Source organism: Oncorhynchus kisutch, linkage group LG8 (assembly GCF_002021735.2).
Source record: "Oncorhynchus kisutch isolate 150728-3 linkage group LG8, Okis_V2, whole genome shotgun sequence".
NCBI lineage: Eukaryota > Metazoa > Chordata > Actinopteri > Salmoniformes > Salmonidae > Oncorhynchus > Oncorhynchus kisutch.
This window is the reverse complement of record NC_034181.2, coordinates 18,417,349-18,439,697: the sequence shown is the minus strand read 5'-3', so window position 1 is coordinate 18,439,697 and position 22,349 is coordinate 18,417,349. Positions and strand designations below refer to the sequence as shown.

The window sequence follows — 22,349 nt, the reverse complement described above, 5'->3', positions numbered from 1 at the left end:
GAACCCTGTGTTGTGGAGGAGACTGACTCACTGGCTATGGGAACCCTATGTTGTGACTCTACTCTAGTCTAGTCAACACACCACAGCACAGCACAGCCCACTACTGCACAGCACATCCCATCACACTACAGCACACCACAACCCACCACAGCACAGCATATCACAGCACAGGACACCACAGCCCAGTTAAGAACAGAACAGCACAGAATAGCACAGGAGAGAACAGTTCAGCACAGCACAGTACAGAACAGATCTGCACAGAACAGAACATCACATTACAGAACTGCACAGAACAGCACAGAACAGCACAGAACAGCACAAAACAGCACAGCACAGCACAGTACAGAACAGCACAGAACAGCAGAGAACAGCAGAGAACAGTACAGTATAGGTCAGGAGTTCAGAGAGGACCTGGCCCTCATAGGACCTGGCCCTGTGTTGGAGGTCAGAGAGGACCTGGCCCTGTGTTGGAGGTCAGAGAGGACCTGGCCCTGTGTTGGAGGTCAGAGGTAGATCAGTTCCATGCAGGTGTAGTTAGATCAGTTCCATGCAGGTGTAGGTAGATCAGTTCCATGTAGGTGTAGGTAGATCAGTTCCATGCAGGTGTAGTTAGATCAGTTCCATGCAGGTGTAGGTAGATCAGTTCCATGCAGGTGTAGTTAGATCAGTTCCATGCAGGTGTAGGTAGATCAGTTCCATACAGGTGTAGGTAGATCAGTTCCATGCAGGTGTAGGTAGATCAGTTCCATGTAGGTGTAGGTAGATCAGTTCCATGCAGGTGTAGTTAGATCAGTTCCATGTAGGTGTAGGTAGATCAGTTCCATACAGGTGTAGGTAGATCAGTTCCATGCAGGTGTAGGTAGATCAGTTCCATGCAGGTGTAGGTAGATCAGTTCTATACAGGTGTAGTTAGATCAGTTCCATGTAGGTGTAGGTAGATCAGTTCCATGCAGGTGTAGTTAGATCAGTTCCATGTAGGTGTAGGTAGATCAGTTCTATACAGGTGTAGTTAGATCAGTTCCATGCAGGTGTAGTTAGATCAGTTCCACGCAGGTGTAGTTAGATCAGTTCCATGTAGGTGTAGGTAGATCAGTTCCATGCAGGTGTAGGTAGATCAGTTCCATGCAGGTGTAGGTAGATCAGTTCCATGTAGGTGTAGTTAGATCAGTTCTATACAGGTGTAGTTAGATCAGTTCTATACAGGTGTAGTTAGATCAGTTCCATGCAGGTGTAGTTAGGTCAGTTCCTTGCAGGTGTAGGTAAATCAGTTCCATGTAGGTTTATGTAGATGAGGGGAGAAGAGGGTGTCACACCCTGACCATAGTTTACTTTGTATATTTCTATGTTTTGGTTGGTCAGGGTGTGAGCTGAGTGGGCATTATATGTTTCATGTCTAGTTTGTCTATTTCTATGTCTGGCCTGATATGGTTCTCAATCAGAGGCAGGTGTTAGTCATTGTCTCTGATTGGGAACCATATTTAGGAAGCCCGTGTTTCACTGTGTGTTGGTGGGTGATTGTTCCTGTCTCTGTGTTTTCACCAGATAGAACTGTTATCGTTACGTTCTTTGTTTTGTAGTGTTTGTATTGATTCGTGTTTTACGTTTGTTTATTAAACATGGATCGCAATCTACACGCCGCATTTTGGTCCGACTCTCCTTCACCACAAGAGAACCGTTACAATGGGAGTGAGCAGTAAAAAGCATGTCACCACCCGTCTTTGGTTAACTCAGGCCTGCTATTTATAATGGTGATTCTAAGCATGCTCTCAAACCAGATCAGATGGGGGCGCTGTGTTTGGGTCGAGAATTTTCTTTTGAGTGTGTTTCCCTAATACGGCCAGACATGGCCCCCTCCCTCCATGTTGCTCTCTGGTCTGACTGTGTGGTCTGGCCCAGACAGATTAGCATGCTTAACTTTAACACGATTACAATATGCTGACAATATTCCACCTACGTTTGAATCAGGAATTGTAGTCGAACAATTGTTCAATTGGATTGTAGAATATAAAACTAAACAGATTTTCACACAGCTTTCTCACACACACACACACACACACACACACACACACACACACACACACACGCACACACACGCACACACGCAGAGAGGACTGCACTTGGTGCATATTTTCATCAAACAAACACACACTGGCGGAAGGACTTTTACACAGGTGTGCATACACAAAGTTGTCCCAGTCAAATTGAACCAACGATGTGCCAGCCAGTGGCATGGCTGTTGAAACACCAACATGTCTTGACATTCTACATCATGTTAGTCTGCCAATGCTAAATGGTGAGCAGAGATGATCTGTGGTAAAGAGACTTTGTTGAAATGCTCTGTGTCAACCTCACCAGCTACGATTCTGGAGGACAGAGGCAGTGATGTCTGGATTTAAAGCAAGAATACACCTTTTGTTATTGTTTTGCTTATGAAAGAGGAGAGGAGAGTCCAGCAGCTGTCTGTAAAAAACAATTACTGTAGATATTAGAGGTCGACCGATTATGATTTTTCAACGCCGATACCGACTATTGGAAGAACAAAAAAAAGCAGATACCGATTAATCGGGTGATTTTATTTATTTATTTGTAATACTGATAATTACAACAATACTGAATGAACACTTATTTTAACTTAACTTAATATAATACATCAATAAAATCAATTTAGCCTCAAATGAATAATGAAACATGTTCAATTTGGTTTAAATAATGCAAAAACAAAGTGTTGGAGAAGAAAGTAAAAGTGCAATATGTGCCATGTAAGAAAGCTAATGTTTAAGTTCCTTGCTCAGAACATGAGAACATATGAAAGCTGGTGGTTCTTTTTAACATGAGTCTTCAATATTCCCAGGTAAGAAGTTTTAGGTTGTAGTTATTATAGGAATTATAGGACTATTTCTCTCTATACCATTTGTATTTCACATCGACAACAGCCACCCTCGAAGCAGCGTTACCCATGCAGAGCAAGGGGAACAACTACTCCAAGTCTCAGAGCGAGTGACGTTTGAAACGATATTTTCACGCACCCCGCTAACTAGCTAGCCATTTCACATCGTTTACACCAGCCTAATCTCGGGAGTTGATAGGCTTGAAGTCATAAACAGCAAAGAGCTGATGGCGAAATGCACGAAAGTGCTGTTTGAATGAATGCGTACGAGCCTGCTGGTGCCTACCATCACTCAGTCAGACTGCTCTATCAAATTATAGACTTAATTATAACATAATAACACACAGAAATACGAACCTTTGGTCATGAAAATGGTTGAATCTGGACCATTTCATCATTTCGAAACAAAACATTTATTATTTCAGTGAAATACGGAACCGTTCTGTATTTTATCTAATGGATGGCATCTCTAAGTCTAAATATTCCTGTTACATTGCACAACCTTCAATGTTATGTCATAATTACATAAAATTCTGGCAAATTAGTTCGCAATGAGCCAGGCAGCCCAAACTGTTGCATGTACCCTGACTCTGCTTGCAATGAACACGAGAGAAGTGACAATTTCACCTGGTTAATATTGCCTGCTCACCTTTCTTTTAGCTACAGTAAATATGCAGGTTTAAAAATATATACTTCTGTGTATTGATTTTAAGAAAGGCATTGATGTTTATGGTTAGGTACACGTTGGAGCAACGAAAGTCCTTTTTCGCGAATGCGCACCACATCGACTATATGCAACGCAGGACACGCTAGATAAACTATTAATATCATCAACCATGTGTATTTATAGCTAGTGATTATGATTGATTGATTGTTTTTTATATGATAAGTTTAATGCTAGCTAGCAACTTACCTTGGATTCTTACTGCATTCGCGTAACAGGCAGGCTCCTCGTGAGGCAGGTGGTTAGAGCGTTGGACTAGTTAACCATAAGGTTGCAAGATTGAATCCCTGAGCTGACAAGGTAAAAATCTGTCGTTCTGCCCCTGAACAAGGCAGTTAACCCACCGTTCCTAGGCCATCATTGAAAATAAGAATGTGTTCTTAACTGACATGCCTCGTTAAATAAAGTTGTAAAAAAAAACATTGGCAAAATCGTCGTCAAAAAAATACAGATTTCCGATTGTTATGAAAACTTGAAATCGGCCCTAATTAATCATCCATTCGGATTAATTGGTCGAGCTCTAGTAGATATTCTGCTGTTTTATGAAACGCATGCAGTGATGATCGAGGAAGTGACTTCTTTGTTGTTGTAATATCCCAAACGGGCGTGGCTGTTTCACAACATAGGGGTTCGAGCTTTAAGCAGGGCTAATGGATGTCGGCCATACACAGTAGATTAACTTGTGGAACCATCTGGAAAATAACAGGAATTGATGGCCGATGTTCTCTGGTCAGGAGTGATAGGACGGCTACCTGCAGCATACGGCTTACGTTCTACTGGTCTGACTTGTCCTTCAGAGACAGAGCTGGAGACAATGATGTCTCATCCTATAGGGAAAAATCACTCTTCAAAAAATGGATAGTGTTATCTTGTACCTTTATGTAAATGTAACAGTATGTCAGAGCGAAGCCGTGGCTAGCAGGTTTGGAGGACTTTGCGAGGTAGAGAGGCATGGCTGGTACTGAAAGGCTGCTTTTGAAGCTGTTGGGGCTCGGAGCTCACGTACACGACTTAGCCCCACCATGCTAGCTAGTGAGGGAGGAAGGGGATGGAAAAACGACTTTCTCCCTCCTTTTTTGTCTTTGTAAGGCTGAGTCAGAGATCAAATACTGAGGTAGAGACTGGCATTTTATGACACTGTACTGACATTCTAAGGCTATTGGAAAAGATATTGGTAACCGGGGCTGACAAGTCATCACATGCATTATTGTTCTTTCAGGAAGGCTGATGTATATACATTAATGTGATTTTATAATTTGTTATAGAAGGTTGTGTGTTTTTGTACATCAGACCAGGTTCTGAAAGTTGTGTATGTAATATGTGTTGGTGTGTGTACATACAATACTGACTGTGTGTCTGTACTCTGGTGTGCAGTGGGCGGCAGGGTGAATCAGGAGCTGAAATACACACGTCTGAAGATGGGCGAGGAGTCCATGTTCAGTCCCCAGCTGATGATTCAGGCACCACGCCAGGAGGGCGCTAACGTGCTCACTTTGGAGGCGCTACAACAACACCTGGACTCAGCCATCAGTGCCAGCCAAGTGCACGTTTACCTCTTTAACAGGTAACACACACCAACACACACTGTACTTACATGCACGCATACACACACACCAGCTGAGTGCACGTTCGCCGCTATAACAGGTGACACTCTAACACACACACACACACACACACACACACACACACACACACACACACACACACACACACACACACACACATTCAAACAAATTATGTTTTAGATTGTTCAAAGCTGTTGTGCAAGTGATATATTGAATGCCTCCATTTCAGACAATGGAAATTGGAACATTTATGCTACAAATCAGGAGAAATGGATACTGAAGCTCATTTTGTGAACCAGGTAAACATGAGTGAACTGAGTTTGTCTCTCTCTTTCTACACCAAACACTGCCTCTCATACAGAGGAATAGAATGTGATTAGTAGAGCGTCAGTGGTCACGTGGTTTCTGCTGTTGTTGTTCTACTGTACTGATTATAGCATCAGTGGTAACATGGTGTCTGCATTCTCCTGTCAGATCATTGAAAAGCTCCTCCCCTGTCTCATCATCACTCCGCTGGACTGTTTCTGGGAGGGAGCCAAGCTCCAGTCTGGAATGGTCTACCTCCCGTGAGTACACATTACAGACATCACTCATTATACACATCACTCATTAATTATACACATCACTCATTATACACATCACTCATTATACACATCACTCATTATACACATCACTCATTACACACATCACTCATTATAAACATCACTCGCTATACACATCACTCATTATACACATCACTCATTATAAACATCACTCGCTATACACATCACTCATTATACACATCACTCATTATAAACATCACTCGCTATACACATCACTCATTATACACATCACTCATTACACACATCACTCATTATACACATCACACATTTCACACATCACTCATTATACACATCACTCATTACACACATCACTCATTATACACATCACACATTTCACACATCACTCACTATACACATCACTCATTATACACATCACTCATTATACACATCACTCATTACACACATCACTCATTATACACCTCACTCATTACACACATCACTCATTACACACATCACTCATTATACACATCACTCATTATAAACATCACTCATTATACACATCACTCATTATAAACATCACTCATTATACACATCACTCATTATACACATCACTCATTATAAACATCACTCATTATACACATCACTCATTATACACATCACTCATTATACACATCACTCATTATAAACATCACACATTACACACATCACTCATTATACACATCACTCATTATACACATCACTCATTATACACATCACTCATTATAAACATCACACATTACACACATCACTCATTATAAACATCACTCACTATACACATCACTCATTATACACATCACTCATTATACACATCACTCATTACACACATCACTCATTATACACCTCACTCATTACACACATCACTCATTACACACATCACTCATTATACACATCACTCATTACACACATCACTCATTATAAACAACATACATTTTACATATCACTCATTATACACATCACTCATTATACACATCACTCATTATACACATCACTCATTATACACATCACTCATTATACACATCACTCATTATACACATCACTCATTACACACATCACTCATTATAAACATCACTCATTACACACATCACTCATTATAAACATCACTCATTATACACATCACTCATTATAAACATCACTCATTATACACATCACTCATTATACACATCACTCATTATAAACATCACTCATTATACACATCACTCATTATACACATCACTCATTATACACATCACTCATTATAAACATCACACATTACACACATCACTCATTATACACATCACTCATTATACACATCACTCATTATACACATCACTCATTATAAACATCACACATTACACACATCACTCATTATAAACATCACTCACTATACACATCACTCATTATACACATCACTCATTATACACATCACTCATTACACACATCACTCATTATACACCTCACTCATTACACACATCACTCATTACACACATCACTCATTATACACATCACTCATTACACACATCACTCATTATAAACAACATACATTTTACATATCACTCATTATACACATCACTCATTATACACATCACTCATTATACACATCACTCATTATACACATCACTAATTACACATATCACCCATTATACACATCACACATTACTCATTATAAACATCACTCATTATACACATCACTCATTATACACATAACACATGATACACATCACTCATTATACACATCACTCATTACACACATCACTCATTATACACATAACACATGATACACATCACTCATTATACACATAACACATGATACACATCACTCATTATACACATAACACATGATACACATCATACATTTTACATATCACACATTATACATATCATACATTATACACATTATACATATCATACATTATACACATTATACATATCATACATTATACACATTATACATATCATACATTATACACATTATACATATCATACATTATACACATTATACACATCACACATTATACACATCACTCATTATACACATCACTCATTATTCATATCATACATTATACACATCATACATTATACACATCACATCACACATTCTACATATCATACTTTATACACATCACACCACACATTTGACACATTATACACATCACACATTATACACTCCACACATTATACACTCCACACATTATACACACCAGACATTCTACACATCATACATTCTACACATCATACAGTATACACATCACATCACACTTTATGCACATCATATGCTGTACACATCATACATTATACACATTTCATCACACATTGTACACATCACAAATAATACACATCACACATTATATACATCATACATTATACACACCATACATTATCCACATCATTCATTATACACTTCACACTTTATAAACATCATACATTATACACGTCATACATTATCCACATCACACATTGTGCACATCACATATTATACACATCACACATTATAAACATCATGCATTATCCACATCACATATTATACACATCACACATTATAAACATCATGCATTATCCACGTCACATATTATACACATCACACATTATAAACATAATGCATTATCCACATCACATATTATACACATCACACATTATAAACATCATGCATTATCCACATGACACATTGTGCACATCACATATTATACACATCGCATCACACACCAAATCCAGCACACAGATCACATCACTGCCTATAGCTCTGGAAACTACGATTTACAAATGTTGCTCCCTGGAGTGCTGGGTTCTGGAGTGTTGAGTTCTGGAGTGCTGGGTTCTGGAGTGTTGAGTTCTGGAGTTTTTGTTTCTGGAGTGTTGCTTTGATGTTGGAGATTGGTGATTTCTGTGATTTGGAGTTGTGTCTACCCACCACTCCTAGTGGCATATCACACCCTCTGCAGTGGACCAACTTTGACCCCAAGGAGTTCCTGACAGGGCTTCGGGCTCTGAAGGTCCAGGTAGACAGCTGGGAGGTGATGCTGGAGAAGGCTGACGTGGGACATGGCTACATGGACCGGCCCTGTCTCAACCCCCAAGACCCCGACTGTCCCCTCACTGCCCCCAACAAGAACACCACCAAGGTACACACACACACGCATGATGCAGAAACACACACACATGCGCACACACATCCATGTATATGCTGTTTGTACACATGTATGCACACACCCATACAGACACAGACCCATTGACTATGTTGTTGTGTTGTAGCCCTTTGACTTGGCTCGCATCCTGACTGGCGGCTGCCATGGCCTCTCCAGGAAGTACATGCACTGGCAGGAAGAGCTGATTGTAGGGGGGACCACCAAGAACGGCACCGGACCACTACTCAGGTAGGAAAGAGAGAGATAGAGAGAGAGGGCCTACAGCAGAGAGGGCCTACATCAGCACCTAGATCTTCTGCCCAGATTCTGTCAGACCTGGGCCCTGCCAGTCTATCTCAGTAAGACAAAAATAATGGTGTTTTTGGTCACAGTTCCAGGAATGGTTGAAGAATTGCAACATTTGCCTAGAACTAACACTGCAGACAGCAATACTGGGTGATTTGAAAAGCCATAGTCAATCAATCAATAATATAATAATTATTTTAGCAAAAACATTTATTTTTAATTTACAATCTGTAGAAGCTATGAGAATAGAAAGGTTCAATATGTTTGTGAAGCATCACAGCACCGTTGAAAAATATATGGCAAATAGAAATCCAAAATGGCTGATGTTGAGAGATAGATGGGAGAGGTTGAATGGAGCTGAAGGGTGGGACTAATAACAAGATAACCAATGTGAAACATACAGGGTCTGTAAAATGTATATAGGTTCAGAACTTTTGTGAAATAGCACAGTTACAAATAGAAATCAAACTGGATGGACATCAGAAATAGAGGAAGGACTAAAAACAAATAAAAAATAACTATTGGAAAATAGACTGTGAATGTAAAATGTGTATAAGATGTATAAATTGAAGGTAAAAGTGTTTATTAGTTTACTCCAATTGGGGGATCGGCGGAAGGGTTTGCGGAGAATAATAATAACGATATATTATTTTAAAAAGTATGTATGTCTACAGTGCCTTGCGAAAGTATTCGGCCCCCTTGAACTTTGCGACCTTTTGCCACATTTCAGGCTTCAAACATAAAGATATAAAACTGTATTTTTTTGTGAAGAATCAACAACAAGTGGGACACAATCATGAAGTGGAACGACATTTATTGGATATTTCAAACTTTTTTAACAAATCAAAAACTGAAAAATTGGGCATGCTAAATTATTCAGCCCCCTTAAGTTAATACTTTGTAGCGCCACCTTTTGCTGCGATTACAGCTGTAAGTCGCTTGGGGTATGTCTCTATCAGTTTTGCACATCGAGAGACTGAAATTTTTTCCCATTCCTCCTTGCAAAACAGCTCGAGCTCAGTGAGGTTGGATGGAGAGCATTTGTGAACAGCAGTTTTCAGTTCTTTCCACAGATTCTCGATTGGATTCAGGTCTGGACTTTGACTTGGCCATTCTAACACCTGGATATGTTTATTTTTGAACCATTCCATTGTAAATTTTGCTTTATGTTTTGGATCATTGTCTTGTTGGAAGACAAATCTCCGTCCCAGTCTCAGGTCTTTTGCAGACTCCATCAGGTTTTCTTCCAGAATGGTCCTGTATTTGGCTCCATCCATCTTCCCTGTCCCTGCTGAAGAAAAGCAGGCCCAACACCATGTTTGACAGTGGGGATGGTGTGTTCAGGGTGATGAGCTGTGTGGCTTTTACGCCAAACATAACGTTTTGCATTGTTGCCAAAAAGTTCAATTTTGGTTTCATCTGAGCACCTTCTTCCACATGTTTGGTGTGTCTCCCAGGTGGCTTGTGGCAAACTTTAAATGACACTTTTTATGGATATCTTTAAGAAATGGCTTTCTTCTTGCCACTCTTCCATAAAGGCCAGATTTGTGCAATATACGACTGATTGTTGTCCTATGGACAGAGTCTCCCACCTCAGCTGTAGATCTCTGCAGTTCATCCAGAGTGATCATGGGCCTCTTGGCTGCATCTCTGATCAGTCTTCTCCTTGTATGAGCTGAAAGTTTAGAGGGACGGCCAGGTCTTGGTAGATTTGCAGTGGTCTGATACTCCTTCCATTTCAATATTATCGCTTGCACAGTGCTCCTTGGGATGTTTAAAGCTTGGGAAATCTTTTTGTATCCAAATCCGGCTTTAAACTTCTTCACAACAGTATCTCGGACCTGCCTGGTGTGTTCCTTGTTCTTCATGATGCTCTCTGCGCTTTTAACGGACCTCTGAGACTATCACAGTGCAGGTGCATTTATACGGAGACTTGATTACACACAGGTGGATTGTATTTATCATCATTAGTCATTTAGGTCAACATTGGATCATTCAGAGATCCTCACTGAACTTCTGGAGAGAGTTTGCTGCACTGAAAGTAAAGGGGCTGAATAATTTTGCACGCCCAATTTTTCAGTTTTTGATTTGTTAAAAAAGTTTGAAATATCCAATAAATGTCGTTCCACTTCATGATTGTGTCCCACTTGTTGTTGATTCTTCACAAAAAAATACAGTTTTATATCTTTATGTTTGAAGCCTGAAATGTGGCAAAAGGTCGCAAAGTTCAAGGGGGCCGAATACTTTCGCAAGGCACTGTATATAGGTATGTGTATGTATATATGTGTATATGTATGCATGTGTGTATGGATATATATATATATTTACCCCAAAAATATATGGGGGATTGGAAATGATGCAGACAATTACATTGATGGAACCAAAATTATTCTGCAATATTCAGCTGATCCACCCCTTTAAACAAAAAATAATAATAATGTTGTTCCAACATTCCATCTAGACACCGTTGCCCTAGAGCACACAAAAAACAATGCATACCTCGACCTTAACATCAGCGCCACAGGTCATTTTCACAAAGCTGTGAACGATCTGAGAGACATGGTAAGAAGGGCCTTCTACGCTGTCAAAAGGAACATAAAATTCAACATACCAATTAGGATCTGGCAAAAAATATTTGAATCAGTTATAGAACACATTACCCTTTATGATTGTGAGGTCTGGGGTCCACTCACCAACCAAGAATTCACAAAATGGGACAAACACCAAATTGAGACAAAAAAATGCATGCATAGCAGAATTAGGCTGATACCCGATAATTATCAACATCCAGAAAAGAGCAGTTAAATTCTACAACCACCTCAAAGGAAGCGATTCCCAAACCTTCCATAACAAAGCCATCACCTACAAAGAAATGAACCTGGAGAAGAGTCTCCAAAGCAAGCTGGTCCTGGGGCTCTATTCACGAATAGACCTCACAGGATAGTAACACAATTAGACCCAACCAAATCATGCGAAAACAAAAATATAGTTACTTGACAAGTTGGAAAGAATTGACAAAAAAACAGAGCAAACTAGAATGCTATTTGGCCCTAAACAGAGAGTACACAGTGGCAGACTACCCGACCACTGTGACCCAAAATTAAGGAAATCGTTGACTATGTACAGACTAAGTGAGCATAGCCTTGCTATTGAGAAAGGCCACAGTAGGCAGACCTGGCTCTCAAGAGAAGGCAGGCTATGTGCACACTGCCCACAAAATGAGGAGGAAACTGAGCTGCACTTCCTCATCTCCTGCCAAATGTATGACCATATTAGAGACACTTATTTCCCTCAGATTACACAGACCCACAAAGGATTTGAAAAGAAATCCAATTTTGATAAACTCCCATATCTATTGGGTGAAATACCACAGTGTGTAATCACAGCAGCAAGAGTTGTGACCTGTTGCCACAAGAAAAGGGCAACCAGTGAAGAACAAACACCATTGTAAATACAACCTATATTTATGTTAATTTATTTTCCCTTTTGTACAGTTGTGGCCAAATGTTTTGAGAATGACACAAATATTAATTTCCACAAAGTTTGCTGCTTCAGTGTCTTTAGATGTTATTGTCAGATGTTACTATGAAAGACTGAAGTATAATTACAAGCATTTCATAAGTGTCAAAGGCTTTTATTGACAATTACATGAAGTTGATGCAAAGAGTCAATATTTGCAGTGTTGACCCTTCTTTTTCAAGACCTCTGCAATCCACCCTGGCATGTTGTCAATTAATTTCTGGGACACTGATGGCAGCCCATTCTTGCACTCACACCTGCATGACACAGGACTGATGGTAGCGCTCACCTTGTCTTCTCCGGACAAGCTTTTTTCCGGATGTCCCAAACAATCGGAAATGGGATTCATCAGAGAAAATGACTTTATCCCAGTCCTCAGCAGTCCAATCCTTGTACCTTTTGCAGAATATTAGTCTGTCCCTGATGTTTTACCCGGAGAGAAGTGGCTTCTTTTGCTGCCCTTCTTGACACAAGGCCATCCTCCAAAAGTCTTCGCCTCACTGTGCGTGCAGATGCACTCACACCTGCCTGCTGCCATTCCTGAGCAAGCTCTGTATTGGTGGTGCCCCGATCCCGCAGCTGAATCAACTATAGGAGATGGTCCTGGTGCTTGCTAGACTTTCTTGGGCACTTTGAAGCCTTCTTCACAACAATTGAACCGCTCTCCTTGAAGTTCTTGATGATCCGATAAATGGTTGATTTAGGTGCAATCTTACTGGCAGCAATATGCCTGCCTGTGAAGCCCTTTTTGTGCAAAGCAATGATGACGGCATGTGTTTCCTTGCAGGTAACCATGGTTGACAAGGGAAGAACAATGCACAACATGCACCACCCTCCTTTTGAAGCTTCCAGTCTGTTATTCGAACTCAATCAGCATGACAGAACGATCTCCAGCCTTGTCCTCGTCAACACTCACACCTGTGTTAGCGAGAGAATCACTGACATGATGTCAGCGCGTCCTTTTGTGGCAGGGCTGAAATACAGTGGAAATGTTTTTTGGGTATTCAGTTCTTTACATGGCAAAGAGAGACTTTGCAATTAATTGCAATTCATCTGATCACTCGTCATAACATTCTGGAGGTTATGCAAATTGCCATCATACAAACTGAGGCAGCAGACTTTGTGAAAATTCATATTTGTGTCATTCTCAAAACTTTTGGCCACGACTGTACTTTAACTATTTGCACATCATTACAACACTGTTTTGGGGCATAATATGACATTTTAAATGTCTTTATTCTTTTGGAACTTTCGTGAGTAATGTTTACTGTACATTTTATTTTGTTTATTTAAGTTTTGTTAATTTTCTATTTCACTTGCTTGGCAATATAATAATTTCCCATACCGATAAAGTCCTTAAATTGAATTGAATTGAGAGAGAAAGAAAGAAGAGAGAGAGAGCGAGTGAAAGAGATGGGAAAAAGAGAGGAGAGGGAGTGTGTGTGTGTGTGTGTGTGTGTATATACAGAGGATCTAGTGTCCAGGCAGCACAGCCAGAGTTGAGCAGGAACAGCTGGAGCTCTTAGATTTCAATGGAATCTGGTAATGACTGCAAGATTTACAGCACTGCACACTCTAACACACACACACACACACACACACACACACACACACACACACACACACACACACACACATACACACACACACACACACACACACACACACACACACACAGCCTACCGCTTAAAACACACACTTAGACTCAGTTGGCCAGGCTACATACTGTACATGTATACATAAACAAAGTACACTCCAAGTAACATTAAGTGTGCATCCAAAATGGCACCCCATTCCCTATATTGTCCCCTATTGTTTCTGGTGAAAGTTGTTCACTACATTGGGAATAGAATGCTATTTGGGACAAATGATTAGTGTAGGCCAGAATGCACAGTAAGCACTTTCTGCCTGGCATGGTTTGGAGAGAACTGATCTATAGAGATTTGTTTGTGATTTAACAAATGCCCTGGAGATTTTCTAATTAAAGTGCAGTTTAAAGTAGGCAGGCAATAGTTATCTTTAACTCTAAACACACATATACACACACACATGCACACTCACACAAACTCACTCAGACTCACACATATACGCACACACACACACACACACACACACACACACACACACACACACACACACACACACACACACACACACACACACACACACACACACACACACACAGTGTGTATTTCTATGTTTTTGTGGTTGTATCTTTGCTTGGTTGGCAGGGACTGACCATTAGAGATGTGGGTGTGTTGATGTGCATTCGTGTGTGTGTGAGTCTGAGTGAGCATGTGTGTTTGTGTGTGTTATTTAGCTGCCCAAGGGGATTTTTAGGTGGGCCGCGGGCATGGCAGGCATGGCATTTTTGCTGCTGCTTACAGCGCTTTTAGCTGCCTGGAATTGCGTCTCTGTAACTGCCCAGAGTGGCACTACCCACGATGCATACTGCCTACATCACCTTTACTAGCTGCTGCCACTTTTATTACCCACAAAGATTAAGGCTAATGTCAGTCCAGGATCTCTGGAACATAATAATAATAATAATATAATCCCAGGATCTCTGTAACATAATAATAATTTTATTTGATTTGATTTCACCTTTATTTAACCAGGTAGGCTAGTTGAGAACAAGTTCTCATTTGCAACTGCGACCTGGCCAAGATAAAGCATAGCAGTGTAGCAGTGTGAACAGACAACACAGGGTTACACATGGAGTAAACAATTAACAATTAATTAGGTCAATAACACAGTAGAAAAAAAGAGAGTCTATATACATTGTGTGCAAAAGGCATGAGGAGGTAGGCGAATAATTAAAATTTTGCAGATTAACACTGGAGTGATAAATGATCAGATGGTCATGTACAGGTAGAGATATTGGTGTGCAAAAGAGCAGAAAAGTAAATAAATATAAACAGTATGGGGATGAGGTAGGTAAAATTGGGTGGGCTATTTACCGATAGACTATGTACAGCTGCAGCGATCGGTTAGCTGCTCAGATAGCAAATGTTTGAAGTTGGTGAGGGAGATAAAAGTCTCCAACTTCATTGATTTTTGCAATTCGTTCCAGTCACAGGCAGCAGAGAACTGGAACGAAAAGGCGGCCAAATGAGGTGTTGGCTTTAGGGATGATCAGTGAGATACACCTGCTGGAGCGCGTGCTACGGGTGGGTGTTGCCATCGTGACCAGTGAACTGAGATAAGGCGGAGCTTTACCTAGCATGGACTTGTAGATGACCTGGAGCCAGTGGGTCTGGCGATGAATATGTAGCGAGGGCCAGCTGACTAGAGCATACAGGTCGCAGTGGTGGGTGGTATAAGGTGCTTTAGTAACAAAACGGATGGCACTGTGATAAATTGCATCCAGTTTGCTGAGTAGAGTATTGGAAGCAATTTTGTAGATGACATCGCCGAAGTCGAGGATCGGTAGGATAGTCCGTTTTATTAGGGTAAGTTTGGCTGCGTGAGTGAAGGAGGCTTTGTTGCGGAATACAAAGCCGACTCTAGATTTGATTTTAGATTGGAGATGTTTGATATGAGTCTGGAAGGAGAGTTTACAGTCTAGCCAGACACCTAGATACTTATAGATGTCCACATATTCTAGGTCGGAACCATCCAGGGTGGTGATGTTAGTTGGGAGTGCGGGTGCGGGTGCAGGCAGCGATCGGCTGAAAAGCATGCATTTGGTTTTACTAGCGTTTAAGAGCAGTTGGAGGCCACGGAAGGAGTGTTGTATGGCATTGAAGCTCGTCTGGAGGTTAGATAGCACAGTGTCCAAGGACGGGCCGGAAGTATACAGAATGGTGTCGTCTGCGTAGAGGTGGATCAGGGAATCGCCCGCAGCAAGAGCAACATCATTGATATATACAGAGAAAAGAGTCGGCCCGAGAATTGAACTCTGTGGCACCCCCATAGAGACTGCCAGAGGACCGGACAGCATGCCCTCCGATTTGACACACTGAACTCTGTCTGCAAAGTAGTTGGTGAACCAGGCAAGGCAGTCATCAGAAAAACTGAGGCTACTGAGTCTGCCGATAAGAATATGGTGATTGACAGAGTCGAAAGCCTTGGCAAGGTTGATGAAGACGGCTGCACAGTACTGTCTTTTATCGATGGCGGTTATGATATCGTTTAGTACCTTGAGCGTGGCTGAAGTGCACCCGTGACCGGCTCGGAAACCAGATTGCACAGCGGAGAAAGTACGGTGGGATTCGAGATGGTCAGTGACCTGTTTGTTGACTTGGCTTTCGAAGACCTTAGATAGGCAGGGCAGGATGGATATAGGTCTGTAACAGTTTGGGTCCAGGGTGTCTCCCCCTTTGAAGAGGGTGATGACTGCGGCAGCTTTCCAATCTTTGGGGATCTCAGACGATATGAAAGAGAGGTTGAACAGGCTGGTAATAAGGGTTGCGACAATGGCGGCAGATAGTTTCAGAAATAGAGGGTCCAGATTGTCAAGCCCAGCTGATTTGTATGGGTCCAGGTTTCGCAGCTCTTTCAGAACATCTGCTATCTGGATTTGGGTAAAGGAGAACCTGGAGAGGCTTGGGCGAGTAGCTGCGCGGGGGGGGGGGGGCAGAGCTGTTGGCCGAGGTTGGAGTAGCCAGGATGAAGGCATGGCCAGCCGTTGAGAAATACTTGTTGAAGTTTTCGATAATCATGGATTTATCGGTGGTGACCGTGTTACCTAGCCTCAGTGCAGTGGGCAGCTGGGAGGAGGTGCTCTTGTTCTCCATGGACTTCACAGTGTCCCAGAACTTTTTGGAGTTAGAGCTACAGGATGCAAGTTTCTACCTGAAGAAGCTGGCCTTTGCTTTCCTGACTGACTGCGTGTATTGGTTCATTTTTTGAACGGAGTATGCTTATCTAAAATGGTGAGTAGTTACTTTTAAAGAATGACCAGGCATCCTCAACTGACGGGATGAGGTCAATATCCTTCCAGGATACCTGGGCCAGGTTGATTAGAAAGGCCTTCTCACAGAAGTGTTTTAGGGAGCGTTTGACAGTGATGAGGGGTGGTCGTTTGACTGCGGATCCGTAGCGAATACAGGCAATGAGGCAGTGATCGCTGAGATCCTGGTTGAAGACAGTGGAAGTGTATTTGAAGGGCCAGTTGGTCAGGATGACGTGTATGAGGGTACCCTTGTTTACAGATTTAGGGTTGTACCTGGTGGGTTCCTTGATGATTTGTGTGAGATTGAGGGCATCTACCTTAGATTGTAGGACTGCCGGGGTGTTAAGCATATCCCAGTTTAGGTCACCTAACAGAACAAACTCTGAAGCTAGATGGGGGGCGATCAATTCACAAATGGTGTCCAGGGCACAGCTGGGAGCTGAGGGGGGTCGGTAGCAGGCGGCAGCAGTGAGAGACTTATTTCTGGAGAGAGTAATTTTTTTAATTAGTAGTTCGAACTGTTTGGGTATGGACCTGGAAAGTATGACATTACTTTGCAGGCTATATCTGCAGTAGACTGCAACTCCTCCCCCTTTGGCAGTTCTATCTTGATGGAAAATGTTATAGTTGGGTATGGAAATCTAAAAAATTTTGGTGGCCTTCCTGAGCCAGGATTCAGACACGGCAAGGACATCAGGGTGAGCAGAGTGTGCTAAAGCAGTGAGTAAAACAAACTTAGGGAGTAGGCTTCTGATGTTGACATGCATGAAACCAAGGCTTTTCGATCACAGAAGTCAACAAATGAGGGTGCCTGGGGACATGCAGGGCCTGGGTTTACCTCCACATCACCCGCGGAACAGAGGAGGAGTAGTATGAGGGTGCGGCTAAAGGCTATCAAAACTGGTCGCCTAGAGTGTTGGGGACAAAGAATAAAAGGAGCAGATTTCTGGGCATGGTAGAATATATTCAGGGCATAATGCGCAGACAGGGGTATGGTGGGGTGCGGGTACAGCGGAGGTAAGCCCAGGGACTGGGTGATGATAAGAGAGGTTGTATCTCTGGACATGCTGGTAGTAATGGGTGAGGTCACTGCATGTGTGGGAGGTGGGACAAATGAGGTATCAGGGGTATGAAGAGTGGAACTAGGGGCTCCATTGTAAACTAAAACAATGATAACTAACCTGAACAACAGTATACAAGGCATATTGACATTTGAGAGAGACATACAGCGAGGCATACAGTAATCACAGGTGTTGATTGGGAGAGCTAGCTAAAACAGTAGGTGAGACAACAACAGCTAATCAGCTAGCACAACAACAGCAGGTAAAATGGCGTTGACTAGGCAGAGAGGGTCGGATTAACTACACACAGAGCCTGAGTGCGGCTGGGGCCGACAGATAAAACATAAACAAACAGAATGGAGTACCGTGATTTATGGACAGTCCAGCAGGCATCAGCTATGTAGCCAAGTTATCACAGTGTCCAGGGGGCAGCGGTGGGTGGGACTTGGAAGCTAGACTGGCGAGTATTATCCAGGCAAAAAGAAACTGGCTGGCTGTGCAGAAGGTAAAAGCCGCTAGCAGTGGCTAACAATGACTAAATAGCTTGTAGCTGGTTAGCTTCTGGAAGTTCTTGAATGTGTTCTAAAATTTTTTAAATAATAGCGATTCCGTATCACATTGGGTGAGGCAGGTTACCGGAAGGTATAATCGAATTAAAAATCTAAAAGAGATTGAAAGTGAATATGGGTCCAGTGAGTGGTTGGGCTGGCTGGGGACGCGGCGATTCAGACAGTTAGCAGGCCTGTGCTAACAAGCTAACAGTTAGTAGGCCGGGGCTAAACAAGCTAGCAGTTAGCAGACCGGGGCTAAACAAGCTAGCAGTTAGTAGACCGGGGCAGGCTAGCAGTTAGCAGGCCGAATTAGCAAGCAAGCAGATAGCAAGGGCTAGAAAGTTAGCCTTTGGGGGACGTCGCAATGGGGTTAAGTCTGTCCAAAACTCCTACATAGTGACCCGTGAATGCGTTGTCTGCAGCATTTGTTCACATGACAGCTCGATCAGCTGTTCGATTTCACTTACCGGCATGTCAACTGTCAAATGGATTGGGAAGTAGGTCCCAAAGTGTTGGAGGTGAGCAGTCACTTTCTGATTCTTTATTTCTGTTGGAAACATGCACAGCCGAGGAAATGGGGCATTGGTCACTTTTGACTCTCTCTCCAATAATAATAATAATTTCCTCTGAATGGACTGATTCTGTCACACATCTGTAGAATGGTTTTGTATTTCCCCTGCAAGCTTTCTGTTCAGTTCGTTCAGTTTCCCAAATATGACAGTTACATAAGCAGTGAGGCACATTTTCTTTTCATTACATAGAAAGTCAACCAAGTCGGTAATTTTACATCCGTTGTGAATGACAACAGTTCCTCTTTCCAACACTCCCCCTTGATAACCACCAAGCCTCGGTGTGAAATAAAACATCGTCATGCTCTGATCCCATATCGCCACGTAGTTTTGTGTACAGGCGAGTGTGCAGTTGTTGCGGTTTGATGTAGTTAACTATCAGTATATCTCTGAGTTCTGTGCTCAGCTCTTTTTCTGCCAATTGCTCTCGGTGTATCATACAATGTGTCCATATGGCAGAGGGAAACTCATTCATAAATAGAGTGCAGAGACCTGCCCGGCATCCCACCATACATGGAGCCCCATCTGTGCAAAAGTCTGATATTCACTCCCATGGAATCTGTTTTTGTGCCATTTCATGCTCAGGAATCGTGAGACAAAACAATATGTCCTCAAGAATAGCATCCCCCAACATGTATAGCAAACAAATGTCAATGCATGGGCATCTCTGCATCTCACAGCTAACGTCCATTTGGAGAGCATAACCTGGGGAGTTTGAGTCGTTCAGTCAGAGTTTACTCTTGATTGCTAGCAATAGCATAAATTCTTTGTTTCATGGTGTTATCTGACAAAGGCATTGATGTGGGTTTCTGTGCTTCTACCTCCCCAAACATTCTTTTCACAATGTCAATTGCAGCCGGTAATATCAAAGTCTCTGCAATAGTGTGTGGCTTCATAGCGTAGCAGGCCTAGCCATTCACCATGGGAATGATTCAAGTGCAACTGTCAAGATTGGCCTTTTACCATGATCTAATGGCGCTATAAAGTATGTGGACAACCCTTCAAATTAATGGCTTAGATTATTTCAGCCACACCCATTGCTGACAGGTGTATAAAATCGAGGACACAGCCATCCATACAATCTCCATAGACAAACATTGGCAGTAGAATGGCATTACTGGAGAGCTCAGTGACTTTCAATGTGTCAGCTTCATAGGATTCCACCTTTCCAACTAGTCAGTTCGTAAAATTTCTGCCCTGCTGAAGCTGCCCCAGTTGACTGTAAGTGCTCTTATTGTGAAGTGGAAAAGTTTAGGGGCGGCTCAGCCGCGAAGTGGTAGGCCACACAAGCTCACAGAACGGGACTGCCAAGTGCTGAAGCTCGTAGCATGTATAAATCATCCTTCCTCGGTTGGAACATTCACTACCTAGTTTCAAACTGCCTCTGGAAGCAACGTCAGCACAAGAACTGTTCGTCGGGAGCTTCATGGCATGGGTTTCCATGGCCGAGCAGCCGCACACATGCCTAAGATCACCATGCGCAATGCCAAGTATCGGCTGGAGTGGTGTAAAGTTTAACACCATTGGACTTTGGAGCAGTGGAAATGACGAATCTGAGATTTGGAAGATGCCAGGAGAACGCTACCTGCCCCAATGTATAGTGCACACTGTAAAGTTTGGTGGAGGAGGAATAATGGTCTGGGGCTGTTTTTCATGGTTCGGGGAAGGCCCCTTAGTTCCACTGAAGGCAAATCATACAATGACATTCTAGATGATTCTGTGCTTCCAACTTTGTGGCAACAATTTGGGGAAGGCCCTTTCCTGTTTCAGCATTACAATGAACCCGTGCACAAAGTGAGGTCCATACAGAAAGATTTGTCGAGATCAGTATGGAAGAAGTTGACTGGCCTCAATCCCATTGAATACCTTTGGGATAAATTGGATCGCCGACTGTGAGCCAGGCCTAATCGCCCAACCTCACTAATGCTCTTGTGGCTGAATGGAAGCAAGTCCCCACATCAATGTTCCAACATCTAGTGGAAAGCCTTCCCAGATGAGTGGAGGCTGTTATAGCAGCAGAAGTGGGACCAAGTCCATATTAATGCCCATGATTTTGGAATTAAATGTTAGACGAATTAAATGTTTCCACATATTTTTGGCCATGTTGTGTTTATCTATATACACATTTAGGAAATTCTCCCTCGACCCCATTTTCATATCAGACGACCCCTAGATTGGGACCTGCTGCTCCAGTTTATCTGACGTGTTTTCTCTGTCGTATGTGTGTAGTGCCCAGGCATTACAGACCATGTTCCAGCTGATGACCCCTAAGCAGATGTTTGAGCACCTGAAGGGCTATGAGGACGTGTCCCATATCAACTGGAACCAAGACAAGGCCGCAGCCATACTGGAGGCCTGGCAGAGGAAATACTCAGAGGTAATGCTGTATGTGTTTGTGTGTGTGAGTGTACAGTGGAGTAAACTGTACTAGGAGCCATACAGAGTGTACTGTAAAAACATGCTGTGTAGAGAGAGAGGGGCATTCCTATCTATGGCAGACGTAATGTGCACATTCCAGCCCCTATCCTCCCGTCCTCCTCCCCTTCCTCTCCCCCTCTGCCTTCCCTCCCCGTCAGTCCAGTTGCTCCTGT

The 22,349-nt window shown here is 42.3% G+C and overlaps 1 protein-coding gene across 2 annotated transcripts in view; it reads left to right on the top strand.

Annotated features, from left to right (window-relative positions):
• The window catches only part of LOC109894934 (protein patched homolog 1-like), a 142,985-nt gene that overhangs the window by 42,008 nt on the left and 78,628 nt on the right, over window positions 1-22,349 (top strand). For both annotated transcript variants that reach the window (XM_031829750.1, XM_031829751.1), the window contains exons 3-8: window positions 4,986-5,175; window positions 5,406-5,475; window positions 5,651-5,742; window positions 8,651-8,852; window positions 8,983-9,104; window positions 21,988-22,135. In XM_031829750.1, the coding sequence (XP_031685610.1) occupies window positions 4,986-5,175; window positions 5,406-5,475; window positions 5,651-5,742; window positions 8,651-8,852; window positions 8,983-9,104; window positions 21,988-22,135 (824 nt within the window). The remainder of the gene's footprint in view (window positions 1-4,985; window positions 5,176-5,405; window positions 5,476-5,650; window positions 5,743-8,650; window positions 8,853-8,982; window positions 9,105-21,987; window positions 22,136-22,349) is intronic.